General features: G+C 45.2%; 1 protein-coding gene across 1 annotated transcript in view; it reads right to left on the reverse strand.

Annotated features, from left to right (window-relative positions):
- The window catches only part of LOC311225115 (uncharacterized protein), a gene marked incomplete at its 3' end in the record, with an annotated part of 52,599 nt that overhangs the window by 33,467 nt on the left and 1,632 nt on the right, over window positions 1-17,500 (reverse strand). The window contains 1 exon segment of the mRNA XM_084310320.1: window positions 14,108-14,813. Within this exon segment, the coding sequence (XP_084166446.1) occupies window positions 14,108-14,813 (706 nt within the window).

Genomic DNA, 17,500 nt, shown 5'->3' on the forward strand with positions numbered 1-17,500 from the left:
GGCAGCACTTGCGCGCCAATCTTTATTCTTTGCCAGTTCCATAAAGACGTGTGGCAGACGCACCAGGCTCCCGGTAGCCCCGCAAAAAAAACAACGACTTGAATACAAAAACATATATTTAATATAGTTTCATCTCCCTTGGGGGGAATAAAAAAGAGCATTTTTGGGCAATTTTTCTTTATTAGAAGCCTTGAATGCATCACATTTACACACCGTGCCGTTTAAATTATTGATCGACTCTTGAGGTTCAACTACATTGTTTGCTGTTGGTATTTGCAGTGAACACTGTTTACTTTCAACATTACTTGTTTCTTTTTTCTTTTATATAATTTATTTTGTTCAGTTTGATACCAACATTTTTGATTTTGTTCAGTTTGAGGTCATATTTGATCTAATGTCATTACAGTGACGATTTGACCAAGTTCACACAAGCTTAAAACCACAGCCCTTTAAAAAAAAAAAAACACCAACAGCGTAGCCCTACTGTATTTTGTGGATTCATGCTCTGCCTGTTGTGACCGGGGGTCCCAGTCAGGGGAACGGGGGTCCCAGTCAGGGACAGGACTACGTGGTCATCATCTTTTGAGGAGAGCGAGCTCGTAGACTATTATACGTCATGGTCTTGTCTCCTTGATTGATGGATGGCGCCGTTAATGTCAGCTATAGGCTATTCAAAAATGCAGCAAAGCGGCAACGATAATGAAAGAGAGCGGAGAACATGACCTTGAACAAACGGCTAAATAATAAGACATGGCAGCCGTACTGTGTAGTTAGAAGATGCAGAGCGTAGGGGTCTTGAGGGTGTGTAGTTAGAAGATGCAGAGCGTAGGGGTCTTGAGGGTGTGTAGTTAGAAGATGCAGAGCGTAGGGGTCTTGAGGGTGTGTAGTTATAAGATGCAGAGCGTAGGGGTCTTGAGGGTGTGTAGTTAGAAGATGCAGAGCGTAGGGGTCTTGAGGGTGTGTAGTTAGAAGATGCAGAGCGTAGGGGTCTTGAGGGTGTGTAGTTAGAAGAGGCAGAGCGTAGGGGTCTTGAGGGTGTGTAGTTAGAAGATGCAGAGCAGAGGGGTCTTGAGGGTGTGTAGTTAGAAGAGGCAGAGCGTAGGGGTCTTGAGGGTGTGTAGTTAGAAGATGCAGAGCGTAGGGGTCTTGAGGGTGTGTAGTTAGAAGACGCAGAGCGTAGGGGTCTTGAGGGTGTGTAGTTAGAAGACGCAGAGCGTAGGGGTCTTGAGGGTGTGTAGTTAGAAGATGCAGAGCGTAGGGGTCTTGAGGGTGTGTAGTTAGAAGATGCAGAGCGTAGGGGTCTTGAGGGTGTGTAGTTAGAAGATGCAGAGTGTAGGGGTCTTGAGGGTGTGTAGTTAGAAGATGCAGAGCGCAGGGGTCTTGAGGGTGTGTAGTTAGAAGATGCAGAGCGTAGGGGTCTTGAGGGTGTGTAGTTAGAAGATGTAGAGCGTAGGGGTCTTGAGGGCGTGTAGTTAGAAGACGCAGAGCGTAGGGGTCTTGAGGGTGTGTAGTTAGAAGATGCAGAGCGTAGGGGTCTTGAGGGTGTGTAGTTAGAAGATGCAGAGCACAGGGGTCTTGAGGGTGTGTAGTTAGAAGATGCAGAGCGTAGGGGTCTTGAGGGTGTGTAGTTAGAAGATGCAGAGCGTAGGGGTCTTGAGGGTGTGTAGTTAGAAGATGCAGAGCATAGGGGTCTTGAGGGTGTGTAGTTAGAAGATGCAGAGCGTAGGGGTCTTGAGGGTGTGTAGTTAGAAGATGCAGAGCGGAGGGGTCTTGAGGGTATGTAGTTAGAAGATGCAGAGCGTAGGGGTCTTGAGGGTGTGTAGTTAGAAGATGCAGAGCACAGGGGTCTTGAGGGTGTGTAGTTAGAAGATGCAGAGCGTAGGGGTCTTGAGGGTGTGTAGTTAGAAGATGCAGAGCGTAGGGGTCTTGAGGGTGTGTAGTTAGAAGATGCAGAGCGTAGGGGTCTTGAGGGTGTGTAGTTAGAAGATGCAGAGCATAGGGGTCTTGAGGGTGTGTAGTTAGAAGATGCAGAGCGTAGGGGTCTTGAGGGTGTGTAGTTAGAAGATGCAGAGCGTAGGGGTCTTGAGGGTGTGTAGTTAGAAGATGCAGAGCGTAGGGGTCTTGAGGGTGTGTAGTTAGAAGATGCAGAGCGTAGGGGTCTTGAGGGTGTGTAGTTAGAAGATGCAGAGCGTAGGGGTCTTGAGGGTGTGTAGTTAGAAGATGCAGAGCGTAGGGGTCTTGAGGGTGTGTAGTTAGAAGATGCAGAGCGTAGGGGTCTTGAGGGTGTGTAGTTAGAAGATGTAGAGCGTAGGGGTCTTGAGGGTGTGTAGTTAGAAGATGCAGAGGGTAGGGGTCTTGAGGGTATGTAGTTAGAAGATGCAGAGGGTAGGGGTCTTGAGGGTATGTAGTTAGAAGATACAGAGCGTAGGGGTCTTGAGGGTGTGTAGTTAGAAGATGCAGAGCGTAGGGGTCTTGAGGGTGTGTAGTTAGAAGATGCAGAGGGTAGGGGTCTTGAGGGTATGTAGTTAGAAGATACAGAGCGTAGGGGTCTTGAGGGTGTGTAGTTAGAAGATGCAGAGCGTAGGGGTCTTGAGGGTGTGTAGTTAGAAGATGCAGAGCGTAGGGGTCTTGAGGGTGTGTAGTTAGAAGATGCAGAGCGTAGGGGTCTTGAGGGTGTGTAGTTAGAAGATGCAGAGCGGAGGGGTCTTGAGGGTATGTAGTTAGAAGATGCAGAGCGTAGGGGTCTTGAGGGTGTGTAGTTAGAAGATGCAGAGCGTAGGGGTCTTGAGAGTGTGTAGTTAGAAGATGCAGAGCGTAGGGGTCTTGAGGGTGTGTAGTTAGAAGATGCAGAGCGTAGGGGTCTTGAGGGTGTGTAGTTAGAAGATGCAGAGCGTAGGGGTCTTGAGGGTGTGTAGTTAGAAGATGCAGAGCGTAGGGGTCTTGAGGGTGTGTAGTTAGAAGATGCAGAGCGTAGGGGTCTTGAGGGTGTGTAGTTAGAAGATGCAGAACGTAGGGGTCTTGAGGGTGTGTAGTTAGAAGATGCAGAGCGTAGGGGTCTTGAGGGTGTGTAGTTAGAAGATGCAGAGCGTAGGGGTCTTGAGGGTGTGTAGTTAGAAGATGCAGAGCGTAGGGGTCTTGAGGGTGTGTAGTTAGAAGATGCAGAGCGTAGGGGTCTTGAGGGTGTGTAGTTAGAAGATGCAGAGCGTAGGGGTCTTGAGGGTGTGTAGTTAGAAGGTGCAGAGTGTAGGGGTCTTGAGGGTGTGTAGTTAGAAGATGCAGAGCGTAGGGGTCTTGAGGGTGTGTAGTTAGAAGATGCAGAGCGTAGGGGTCTTGAGGGTGTGTAGTTAGAAGATGCAGAGCGTAGGGGTCTTGAGGGTGTGTAGTTATAAGATGCAGAGCGAAGGGGTCTTGAGGGTGTGTAGTTAGAAGATGCAGAGCGTAGGGGTCTTGAGGGTGTGTAGTTAGAAGATGCAGAGCGTAGGGGTCTTGAGGGTGTGTAGTTAGAAGGTGCAGAGTGTAGGGGTCTTGAGGGTGTGTAGTTAGAAGATGCAGAGCGTAGGGGTCTTGAGGGTGTGTAGTTAAGAGACCATTGACCGGACGTAGGGCCGCTCCCCTCGCCACACGGTATGCCAGGTCGAGGACCTTGAAGCGGGTTCGGAAAGCCAGTGCAGCTCTCTGAGAAGAAGTGGGGTAACGTGGGCTGACTTTGGTAGGTTGGAGATCAGGCTTCTTCTAAGTATGAATCAAATGATTCTAATAGTCTCGTTTGCATTGAACAGGCCACACGGCATCATCAGAATAAGCATCTTGCATCTTAAACGTGAACCTGGTGCTGCGTTCTTTCCGTGAGCGGAGCGAGTCGCCGTCAGGAACCCGGCTCCCCCCCCCCCCCCCCCCCCCGGACGAATCGCCCGTCTGTCCCGCGTCTGCAGACGGGCCGGCCGATTCATGCGGAAGAAAGACTCGTCCTTTATTTGTGGTCAATGATAGAGATGGCGCCGTTAATGTCAGCGGGGCTATTTAAAAAGGCAGCGAGCCGCGACGATGAATGAATGAATGAATGAAAACTTTATTTAACAGATTGCAGAATGGGTACAATACAGTACGGCTCAATACATACAATTGTTAAGGGGATGCAGACCTGAGAAAGACGTTTGTCTTGTTTCCATCAGGGTCCCCCATTTTCAATTCATATAGACATATATGACATACATGACATACAGATAGTCAGTACTGCTACATCTATACATTTATGACATACCAGATTTGCAAATACAGTACTGTTTGTGATACAGAAGGAGTCAAGAAAAGGGAGTATATACATTTGACGTAGAAACTGTACATTGGAGGTTGGGTGGGGGGGGTTGGGTACATTGGGATATTGACAACCATACTGGGTAATTTACATTGGAGGTGGTTGGGGGGGGGGGGGGGGCGGGGGGCATACTGTATAAACAAGTAACACTGTACATTGAGGGGGGGGGGGGGAGGAGACACTGTCCAAACAAACACAATTGTACATTGAACTATTGACAAAACCATACTAGGTAAATGACTGTACATTGGAGGGGGTTGGAATGATTGGGTTAGGATATTTACAGGGGCCAGTGTTGAATTGCAGTCTCCCGTAGGTGTCCCTTGAGAGAGGTTTTGAAAGTGGGTAGTGATCCACATTCCTTTACAGCTTTGGGTAGGGCGTTCCACATTGATGTGGCATAATTGCGAAACGTGTTTAGTCCCTTATTTGAGCCGAATCTGGGTTTGACATGACTTGTGGAGCTCCCTCTGGCGTTGTGATCGTGGCATTCACCGACCCCTGGGAAGTATTTTGACATGTACATGGGTACCTTGGTCGTGTAGTGTATCTTGTAGACCAGGCCCATTGCAAGTTGTTGTACTCTGTCGTCTACTCTAAGCCATCCTAGGTTGTCGAAGTGGGCAGGGGTGAGGTGGGTTCTAGGAGTAAGGTCAAGCAGTAGTCTGACCAGTTTGTTTTGAGATGTTTGTAATTTTGTTTTTAGCGCCTTTGAGGTGCTTTGGTACCATGAGGTGCAAGCATAGTCGCAGTACCCCTGAACGAGTGCTCCTGCCAGAGTCCTCAGGGTGTTCTTGTTTACCAGAGAGGAGATCCGGTACAAGAATCGAGTTCGTTGGTTGACCCTTTTTATTACATTGGATGCCATTTTGTCACAGGAGAGATTAGCCTCTAGGATGGACCCCAGGTAGGTAATTTCATCTTTCCTTGTGACAATATTGTCACCCACTGTAACTGAGAAGCCGTCGGTCTTGCTGAGTTTGTTATTTGAACCGAAGAGAATGGACTCTGTTTTGCCCATGTGTAATGATAGTTTGTTATCAGCGAGCCATATGCAGATTCTGCCTAGTTCCGAGCTGAGGGTTTTTTCAACCTGTAACTTGTTCTTGTCAGAGACCAGCAGGGCTGAGTCGTCCGCAAACAGGAACAAGTTGCAGTCACAAGCTGACGACATGTCATTTGCATAAATTAGGAACAGTAGCGGTCCTAGTATGCTTCCTTGTGGAACACCACAGCTCACTGTGAGGGGGGGGGATAGGGTACCGTTTACCTCCACCATCTGTTCCCTCCCCTCAAGGTAGGATTGCATCCAGCTCACTGATAGACTATCAAAACCAATTGCTTTTAGCTTGTCAATCAGAATGGAGTGATTGACCGTGTCAAAGGCCTTTTGTAGGTCCAGCATGACCATGCCGCAGTATTTGCCTGCGTCCACCTCTTGTTTGATGTGGTCATTCAAATAGAGAAGGCATGTGTCAGTGGAGTGGGATGTTCTGAAGCCAGATTGGAATTCGTAGATTAGATTTTTTTCCGCTAGGTACTTTTCGACCTGTTCGTAGACTATTTTTTCCATGACTTTCGAGATGGAGGTGAGAATAGAAACAGGGCGGTAGTTGCCTGGGTCTAATTTGCTGCCCTTTTTGTGCAGAGGGGTCACCCTCGCAATTTTGAAGTCCTTGGGGACGTGTCCCTGTTTTATGGAGAGGTTTATTATGTGTGTGATGATTGGTGTGATGGCGGCTGCTGAGTCTCTGAGGAATTTGGAGGGGATGTTGTCATGGCCAGTGGCCTTGTTAGGTTGGAGGGCGCTCAGTTTATTGAGTACCTCATCTGTTGTTACCGTTTCCAGCTTGAAGTCGTCCTTGCGGACCCCTAGGTTTTTGTAGAAAGCTACTATGTGTTCTACCCCATAAAGCCCTGAGTGGGAGGGTAGTTTGTTTACCAGTGTTGTGGCTATGTTTGTGAAGAAAATGTTTAAGTAATTGGCTACATCCAGCTTGTCTGTGATGAGCGTGTTGTCAGTTTTTATGTTTATGTTTGAGAATCTGGTTTTAAGTTTTTTACTGCATCCTAGTTGATTATTGAGTAATTTCCAAAGTTCACGTGGTTTGTTTTTGTTTTCCTCAGTTTTGTCATTGATGAAATTCTTTTTTGCAGTTTTGATCATGGAGTTTACGTCGTTTCTTAGTCTGTTTCTTTCTAGTTTGAGTTCAGTCACGTGGGCTTGGAGTTCACTGCTCGTGCTTTTAGTAAGCTTTGACTGACTTTTACGAAACTCAGAGCATTTTTTGTCTCTGGTTTTCATAGCGGCCAGTATTTCGGAGTGCATCCACGGCTCAGCGCGATTTTTTACCCTGGTGGTTCTTAGGGGGGCCATGTCGTTTAGTATTGCTGAGAATTTGGTTTTGAAACCAAGCCATGTTTCGTCAACCAGTGTACCATTGAGTTCATCTGACCAGTCCAGACTCTCCAGTTCAAGGTTGAAGGCCTCGCTAGAGTAGGTTTTGAGGTCTCTAGATGTGACTGTTTTGTGGCAGCCAGCCTTTTGTTTTAGTTTTTTTCGGGTACAGAATATCACGATAATGAAAGGGAGAGCAGGGAGAAAAGAAAAAAACGACCTTGAACAAATAATAAGTCATGACAGCCTGTAGCCTGTGATGTTATTTCCATTCGTCAAACATTGACTCCCTACCGTTGACTAACCTTTAATCTCAAATGTAAACACCAGGAAAAAAAATTCCACAAACGTAATGCCTTGTTGAGCAACTCTGAGCGCAATCTAACCCACCTCAGACTGCAGGAAATACCTCAATCTAACCCACCTCAGACTGCAGGAAATACCTCAATCTAACCCACCTCAGACTGCAGGAGATACCTCAATCTAACCCACCTCAGACTGCAGGAGATACCTCAATCTAACCCACCTCAGACTGCAGGAGATACCTCAATCTAACCCACCTCAGACTGCAGGAGATACCTCAATCTAACCCACCTCAGACTGCAGGAAATACCTCAATCTAACCCACCTCAGACTGCAGGAGATACCTCAATCTAACCCACCTCAGACTGCAGGAAATACCTCAATCTAACCCACCTCAGACTGCAGGAGATACCTCAATCTAACCCACCTCAGACTGCAGGAAATACCTCAATCTAACCCACCTCAGACTGCAGGAAATACCTCAATCTAACCCACCTCACACTGCAGGAAATACCTCAATCTAACCCACCTCAGACTGCAGGAAATACCTCAATCTAACCCACCTCAGACTGCAGGAGATACCTCAATCTAACCCACCTCAGACTGCAGGAGATACCTCAATCTAACCCACCTCAGACTGCAGGAAATACCTCAATCTAACCCACCTCAGACTGCAGGAGATACCTCAATCTAACCCACCTCACACTGCAGGAGATACCTCAATCTAACCCACCTCAGACTGCAGGAGATACCTCAATCTAACCCACCTCAGACTGCAGGAAATACCTCAATCTAACCCACCTCAGACAGTCACATCAGAATTCATGTGACCTTCACGTCGCTCCCGCCAATTCTGTGGCGGGAGTCACTCTGTGAACACAGCCAGCTGTGATGCAGGTGGTCAGTGGAGGGACAGGGAGGAGGTGTTTTAAGTATTTAGGGTGACACTTCTGTACAAGCAAAACTTCGAGGGGACGTATCATAGTCTGTGTTTGAAAGCCTATTGAAAGAAGAGATGTCTCTCGTTCACCTCCTCCTCGTCCCCCGTTATCATCTGCTCACGAATTAGCCTCCATTGCACAACATCAACTTATAAACAAAACCATAAACGGTGTCCTCCGTGTTTACGTCCGTCTTCGTTGTTGGTCACCAGCGCATGCGGGTCAGTTCGGGAGAGGTGACCAGTTCCCACTGGAATGTGATAAAAAAAAATTAAAAAAATTAAACAGCCAAACAAAAGAAGAAAGTCTGATCCGAGCATTGAATCAGAATGGAGCATTGAATCAGAATGGAGCATTGATTCAGAATGGAGCATTGAATCAGAATGGAGCATTGAATCAGAATAGAGCATTGAATCAAAATGGAGCATTGAATCAGAATGGAGCATTGAATCAAAATGGAGCATTGAATCAAAATGGAGCATTGATTCAGAATGGAGCATTGAATCAGAATGGAGCATTGAATCAAAATGGAGCATTGATTCAGAGTGGAGCATTGAATCAAAATGGAGCATTGATTCAGAGTGGAGCATTGATTCAGAGTGGAGCATTGAATCAGAATGGAGCATTGAATCAGAAAGGAGCAGCGAGGCTTGCGGTGTTGAACGCAGGGCGGCGAGCGACGATCCACGAATAGGGCCGCGTCCCCCCCCGACACGTCTTCACAGAGGGCTGGGAGACAGAGGAAGCAACATCGGCTCGGGAGGTAGAGAGCGGTCGTCTGGTAATCCGGAGGTTCCCCGGTTCGATTCCCACCCCTCCCCGTGGTGGCAGCGCGTCGAAGTGTCCCTCGAGCGAGAGACACTTAATAACCCCCCAACTGCTCCACGAGTCCACGACGATGAGCCGGTGGGGCACCTCTCGCGCGCGCGGTCGGTCGGTCGGTCGGTCGCCTCTGCCGCCGGTGTGCGAATGTGTGAGTGAGCGGGTAAAAAAATGTGAGGTACAAAAATTGTAAAGCGCTTTGGCTTGTTATATATAAACGCAGCCATTTACCATTTTTCTCTGGGTCACTCTGCCATTATTCCCAGTGGTTTAAAAGTCCAGCCCCCAACACCAGAGCAGCTATTCTGCTGAGCAATGCAGGCACGGTAGCCCCCCCCCCCCCCCCCCCCCCTCGTACCCCTCCTACCCCCATATAGAAAGAGGAGGCAGGGGGGGGGGCGGTGTGGAGGGAGGGGGGGTAGTCAGGGTGGAGTTTCACCCCTCTGGTGGAGTGGGGGAGGTGTACAGCCATGTAACCAACACTGTGTCTCTGTATGTGAGACCCGTGAGCCAGGCCTGGGGGCACGAGCCACGCTGAGCGCCCACACATATTTACTATTATTATTATTCATCATCATCTCCGTGTTAAAGGGCCACTTCACCCAAAACACACAAACTAGATTTATCTACGCGTATTTTCTTGTTGGAACTGTATACACACGGCTTGTTATTTATATTTTATATAGTGTAAACACTTGAACACACTTTATATTATTTATTAACAAAGAGATTTGCACTACGACTCATACCTCATTGCACCGTACCTCATTACATCCCATTGCTGCGTTGTACCTCACTGTTACTCTTTTTTTTACTCTGTATTGTATATATGTATATTGATTAACGCTTTTTGTTTACGTACTCTTGACTTTGTCTATGTTATACTTTTTATCTATTTTATCTAGCACGCTCTCAGGAGCTCATACAGAAAAAAGCATTTCATGGAAAAATATTCTGTATTTTACTATGACAACTATTAAAGAAACTTGAACTTGTAATGTCTGCGCACGGTGCATCTCGTTATCTGTATATATAGTCATCTTGCTGTTTTTTTTTATCTTATTTTATTCTATGCTCTTTTTATTTTATACTATATTGGATGCTGCCGCTACGGTCGAGGAACCACAACAACAAAGCGAATCTCACTCTTTGCTGTAAAAGGTACCGAATGACGTGACTGAAGTGACAATACATCTGAAACATAACCTCACACACATTAATTTAGTTTGACAGTTATTGAGACGAGTGAATGAGTTTTGAATGTGGCCACCGGTGATGATGTCATCGGGGACATTGTGTTCTTGTGTAGATGAAGAAATAGCAACACCTCACGTCTCATAGGGACTCGCTACCTTACCGTTTCATTGAGCTGTGGTTAACCCTTTCACTACCACACTACAGACGGTTAACCCTTTGGTAGTGTGGTAGGGGTGGGGGAAAAAATCGATACATAGTAGTATCGCGATACTTTGCGTGGCGATACTGTATCGATACAGGGACGCCAAGTATCGATATTTAATTATTCATAAAAATAAAAAAATTTATATATATTTTTTTTTGTGTATAAGGAAGTTGCATTGTTCATTTCAATACCTGTAATAGTACAGTAGTCCACACACACATGTGCATTCAGTTAAGTTGGAATATGACTGTAATACAAACAGTTCAGTTTGTCAGGTACATGCAACACAGATTACAGTGTTGACATCTGTCTGCTTGAAGTGAGATGAACAGACTGAACTTTATTTTATTATATAAAACATGTTGACAGTTTTACTTTGCAGTTAAAAAAATTAAAAAAATACAAATAAAAAATATATCGCAATATTCGCGATATAGCGAGTATCGCGATACTATCGTATCGTGGCTCAAGTATCGCGATAGTATCGTATCGCGAGATCTCTGGCGATTCCCACCCCTATAGTGTGGTAGTGAAAGGGTTAACACTTTGGCAGTGTGGTAGTGAAAGGGTTAACACAAGGATTCAGTGTCCCCGATGACATCACTGGTGGCCGTATTCAAACTCACTCGCTCTCGATTAGCGGTCAAAACTAAATAATGAACGTGTGCAAAACTGTTTAGAGTTTTTGGATGAGTGTTTGAGATTATGCGCAAAGCAGAATTTTTCGGGGGGAAGACTTTTGTTGATGAAAGTAACTGAGATATTTGACAATATCAATTGAAAAGCACGTTTATCAGTTTTATGCATCTCATTACCACAACGACTGGATTAACTAACGTGTGATTTTCAATACTTAACCTAAGCAAACGTTTTTTGTGGTGTCTGTAGGGATGGGTACCGAATTCGGTACTTTTGAGGTACCGAACCGAAACACGTCGGTACTACCGAGTATCGAATCAAGTGAGAAACCGAAAAAAAAATAAAAAAAAAATAAAAGAAAATATTTTTTATTATTTTTTTAATTTTTTTTACTTTTTTTTTTATTTTTTTACTTTTTTTTTTTCATGTCAACGTTCACACGCACAATATATGCTTACCTAGGATTTGACTTGATTCAACAACAAAGCAGTCGGAGCAATGACAAGCCGAAAACTGTCGAAATTGTAGTTATTTGAAGTTTGGATTTTTTTTTTTACGACTGAGGTAGGTAGGTAAATTAAATTTCTTGAGACTAAAGTACCGAAAAAAGGTACCGTTGGGTACCGGTATCGATTCACAGGTACCGGTACCGGTACCGGTATCGGTTCAAATGTGAAAGGTACCCATCCCTAGGTGTCTGTGATAATATAATTCGATTTTTATGTTCTGTATTATTATTATTATTTTTGTTATTTCTATTGTCATTATTATTGTTATGGTATTGTGAGGTCTAGTTTATTATTACTGTATTGTGTTTGTCTTGTTTTTGTGTATAAAAGAAAAAACATACAAATATTTGATAAAAAAAAAAAAATTAGAGAAACCTTGAGGTTAACCTCCGACGAGAACATTTCTAGATACGGCACGAGGTATTTAGCTAAATGAGGATGTCGAGTCTAGGAAAGGCTTTCAGTGGTGAGCAGTGAGCAGTTTAAGAAATATAGTATCTATGCGCAGTGCGCACACACACACACACACACACACACACACACACACACACACACGCACACACACACACACACACACACACGCACACAGACACACTCACTCACAATAGACACACTTGCAATACACAGACACACTCTTTTCCATACAACATACGTAAACACAGTACAATACATACACACCACACGTACACACAGTACATACACAGTACATACACACACACAGTAAACACAGTACACACACAGTAATACACACACAGGAACACAGTACACACACAGTAAACATAGTACACAGTACACACAGTAAACACAGTACACACACAGTAGTACACACACACAGGAAACACAGTACACACACAGTAGTACACACACACAGGAAACAAAGTACACACACACAGGAAACACAGTACACACACAGGAAACATAGTACACACACAGTAAACACAGTACACACACACAGGAAACACAGTACACACACAGTAAACACAGTACACACACAGGAAACACAGTACACACACAGTAGTACACACACAGGAAACACAGTACACACACACAGGAAACACAGTACACACACACAGGAAACATAGTACACACACAGTAAACACAGTACACACACAGGAAACACAGTACACACACAGGAAACACAGTACACACACAGTAGTACACACACAGGAAACACAGTACACACACACAGGAAACACAGTACACACACAGTAAACACAGTACACACACAGGAAACACAGTACACACACAGTAGTACACACACAGGAAACACAGTACACACACACAGGAAACACAGTACACACACAGTAAACACAGTACACACACACAGGAAACACAGTACACACACAGTAGTACACACACACACAGGAAACACTAGGGCTGACCTTCGAAGCTTTTTTTGGCAATCGAAGCTTCGGGGCCGAGCTTCAATTTTAATTCGAAGCTTGAAAAAAAAAAAAAATAATAATAATTATATATATATATATATATATTTTTTCTTTTTTCTTTTTTATCTTATGTTGTGAGACTTGTACACTTTGGTAAACTTTGTTGTTTTTAAATGTGCTCTATAAATAAAGTGGATTGGATTAATTAATTAAGTAGCCCCTTTCGTGACTGTGACGCAGCCAACAAGGTTTCACTCGGCTGCGCTGCCTGGGTGCAGTGGGGCTGCTCTCACAGCCAACGACATGACATTACATAATTATGATGCAACCTTCGTCTATCAAGCAAACAATTATATAAATATTTATATGTAGTTGATAGAGACAAAGGCAGAATTCGACTTAATTAAGCACGTTTTTTATTAAGACATATTTTTATATGGGTCGGGCCACTTTAAAAAAGCAGCACAATGAACACAAATCTGTCCGACATAGTCTTAAATAACAAACGGCATTGCTTCGCTTCTTCGTCGACATGTCTGCTGCACATGTCCTTGTTGTTTTCAACACAGATAATCTCCACGTGCTTGTTGTAGAGCGGTGGAGTCGAGGCGCCGCTTACTTTCGCTTCATTGGAATGGAGGCGCAAGATTTGAGAAAAAAATATATATTTTTCTTTATTTTTAATTTTAATTTTTTAAACTTCGATTTATTTATTTTTCGTTCGAAGCTCGTGCCATCGAACGAAGCTTCGAAGCTTCGAAGTATTTAAGACAGCCCTAGTAAACACAGTACACACACAGTACACACAGTACACACACACAGTACACACAGTACACACACACAGTACACACAGTACACACACACACAGTACACACAGTACACACAGTACACACAGTACACACACACAGTACACACAGTACACACACACAGTACACACAGTACACACACAGTACACACACACAGTACACACAGTACACACACACAGTACACACAGTACACACAGTACACACACAGTACACACAGTACACACACACAGTACACACACACAGTACACACAGTACACACACACAGTAGACACAGTACACACAGTACACACACAGTACACACACAGTACACACACCGTAGACACACAGTACACACACACAGTACACACAGTACACACACAGTACACACACACAGTACACACACACAGTACACACACCGTACACACACCGTACACACACACACACACACACACACACACACACACACACACACACACACACACACACACACACACACACACACACACACACACACACACACACACACACACACACACACACACACACACACACACACACACACACACACACACACACACACACACACACACACACACACACACACACACACACGGCGCTGACCTTGAGGATGTGCGGCGGCAGGCACTCCATCTCCGAGGCCTTCTGGGCCAGCGTCTCCAGGTTCACCTCCTGCGACACCCTGCGCTTCCGCCGCGTGCTCTGGATGACCCCCGTCGGAGCTGCCGCCTGGACCTCGGGGGCCCGGCCCCCCCCGTTCTGGGCTCCCTGCGGCCCCCCCTGGGACCCCGTCGGGTCCGAGGGCGCGGGGGGGACGGAGGACGTGCCGTCGGACGGCGCCCCGCCCTCCTTGGAGAGCCGGCGGGAGCGACGGGGCTGCGGCTGGAGAGGCGGCGGGCGCTGGAGGAGGAGGAGGGGGGGAGGCTGCGAGGCCTCTGCGGGGGGCTGGGGCTCGGGGGTGATGTCCTGGATGAGGGGCTCCTCCTCCTCCGGTGGGGTGGCGCCCGGCCCTGGCTGCGGCGCCGCGGCGAGGGGGGGCTCCGCCGGGGAGAGCACGGGGGGCTGCGAGTGCACGAGGGGGTAGTAGTCCCGCATGGTTCCCGGGTTCTGCTGCTGCTGCTGCTGCTGCTGCTGCTGGTGCTGCAGCTGCTGCTGGATCTGGTGCTGCTGGAGCTGCTGCTGCTGCTGCTGCTGGAACTTCTCCTGCTGCTCGTGTTGAATCAGCGCCTGCTGCTGCCGCTGCTGCGCCATCTGCTGCTGGATGTGCTGGTGCTGGATCAGCTGCTGCTGCTGCATCTGGGGGGTTCATTTAATTTGACTTTTTATTAGACATTTAAAAAAAATATACAAGATTGGCGCGGCCGGGTGGCGCAGCGGACTAGGGCTGCACGATTAATCGATTTTTTTTATGGAATCGATGATGCAATGATGCAATGATCAAATCGCAAAAAAAATCTAATAATCGCTATTTATTTTATTTAAATTTTTTTTACTTTTTGTTTAACCAGGAAGTCCCATTGAGATACAAGATCGGTTTGGGAGAGGGAGGTAAGGGTTTTTAGATTGTGTTGTTGTGAAGTTTAGACTTCAGAAAGGGAGGGTAAAGGTACCGTTGGGTACCGGTATCGATTACCAGGTAAAAAGAAAAGATTTCAGGCTCTGTGTCCCGAACAGACCCACCGCGTAGGCCAGATGCAAGCCGCATTTTACAATAAACCTCTGTGGGGCTGCTTAATTTTTTTTTTATTATAATCGCAAATTTAATCGCAATCGCAGTATCTGTCAGAAAAATCGCAATTAGATTATTTCCCAAAATCGTGCAGCCCTACAGCGGACTAAGCGTCTGTGTACCACCGCAGAGACACCGGTATCGAATCCGGCTGTCAGCGGTGCCTCCGGCTTGGGCCGGTCGTCATACTGGCTCGATTGGCAGAGTCAGCGGGAGGGGAGTCGATGGGTGGTAATCTGGTCGTTGTAAAACAGCGACTCCTACAGGTCGGTCAGGGCACCTGCACAGCGAGGAAGGGATCTGGGTGAGGTAGTGTGCCCTCCCCACGTGTTACACTCACCCAACGACAGTCCTCGCTGCCAGGTGAAAAGAGGCTGCTGGCTGTCTCCTAAAAGCAGGTCTGAAAACCTACCTGTTCAAAAAGGCCTTTGACTGTTAGCTTTTTATTTTCTTTTTTTTGTGCTGTTTTTTTTTTTTACATTTTCTGTTTATACTATGTTTTTAATTAACTATGTTCTATTTTTATCTTATTTTTGTTCTGTATTTTATTTGTTTTACTAATAACTATTTTATTTTTTTAACTATGTTTTAACCCCGTAGCGTAGCACTTTGGGATCCCAGCAAACAAAAAGTGCATTACAAATTCAATCTATTATTATTATTATTATTATTATTATTATTATTATTATTATTATTATTATTATTATTATTATTATTATTATTATCGGAGGAAGCATGTGATGGACTTCAGGGCTCCCTAGACCAACCAGTAGGGGGCAAATGCGCGCAACGACCAGGAAGGGGAGGGGGGGGAATTGGCATAACGACTAAATTGGGATGGGAGGAAAATACAAGAAAAATAGGAGGAGAAAAAAGTGGATAAAAAATAAATATATATATACAAGATTCCAGAAAAACTTCAAGGATGCTACACAAAAAAGTCAAGACTTATTTCCATCGTGGTCCTTGGTCTCAGACAGACGAGCGATACAAAACGTGACCACAAATAACAATTTGACAAACTACATAGACATGAACATTTTTAATGCAGTACAAACGTAGCCATTTTTTAAATCTAGTTTTTAACATTGTCGAGGAGCCATGATTTGACTTTTTTCTTAAAATTGTGTCGGCGGCTACTGGTGCATGCTGTGAAGGTTTACAAATTCCAATGTGTGGCTCCCCAGAATTTAAAAGAACATTTGACCTATTTGTTTTGAACCTTGGAATACACAGGTCTGCAACGCCGGCTCTGGTGGTGTTATGGGTATTATGCATGATGTGACATGTCCCTATTCCACTGAAAATAATTTGTAAGATAAGAGGGGGCCCTATTATTATAAATGATGTGAACTATCGTAACAACCATCAAATGCACTCACAGCACTAGGGCTGCAACTAATGACTATTTTGGTAGTCGACTAATCTGTCGATTATTTTTTCGATTAGTCGACTAATCGAAAAACAATTATATAAAAAAATAAAAAATAAAAATATATATATAATTTTCTTTTTTTTTGCACTACCTATCTTTGTGAAAGTGGCTTCTCAGCTCTGGTCCAGCTGAAGACAGAGCAGAGGAACAGATTGGACATTGAGCACGACCTCAGAGTTGCTTTGAGACTCTTGTCAGGACCAAACAACATCCCCAGTTATCCCATTAGTTCCCCAAACTTACTGTCGGTCTCTTATGTTAAGCTAAGAAGTCTTCAGCTGGACCAGAGCTGAGAAGCCACTTTCACAAAGATAGGTAGTGAAAAAGAAAAAAAAAAAAAAAAAATGTATGACTAATCGACGCAACAATTCCTCGCCAACGATTTTTTTATAATCGCCGTCGTCGATTATGTCGACTAATCGTTGCAGCCCTAACACGCACACACTCACTTTAAACAAACAACTCACGGGGAGCTCCAGTAGCTCACCGCGTACCTCGAGCGCTATTTCGGCGCCGGGGACAACCGTGCTCGTCACGGATCTGGGGTTAGCAAGTTCGATTCCCGGACTGTAGCCGTATCTTTCTCAGAGTGTCTTCCCCCCATCTGTACCCCCATTCAAACCTGTTTCTGTCGGTCATTCTTGACCAGAGAAAATGCGATAAACGCAAAAAAGAGCCAGCGGAATGACCAAAGTTAAAAAAAAAAAAAAAAAAAAAAAACTCACTGCAGCAACACCTAAACACATTTATTGGCAAAGAATTTGCACTACAACCCGTAACCTCAGTACACCTTACTGTAAATTGTACCTCATCCCATTT

This window comes from Notolepis coatsorum (assembly GCF_963971535.1).
Source record: "Notolepis coatsorum genome assembly, chromosome: 3".
In the NCBI taxonomy this organism is placed as follows: domain Eukaryota; kingdom Metazoa; phylum Chordata; class Actinopteri; order Aulopiformes; family Paralepididae; genus Notolepis; species Notolepis coatsorum.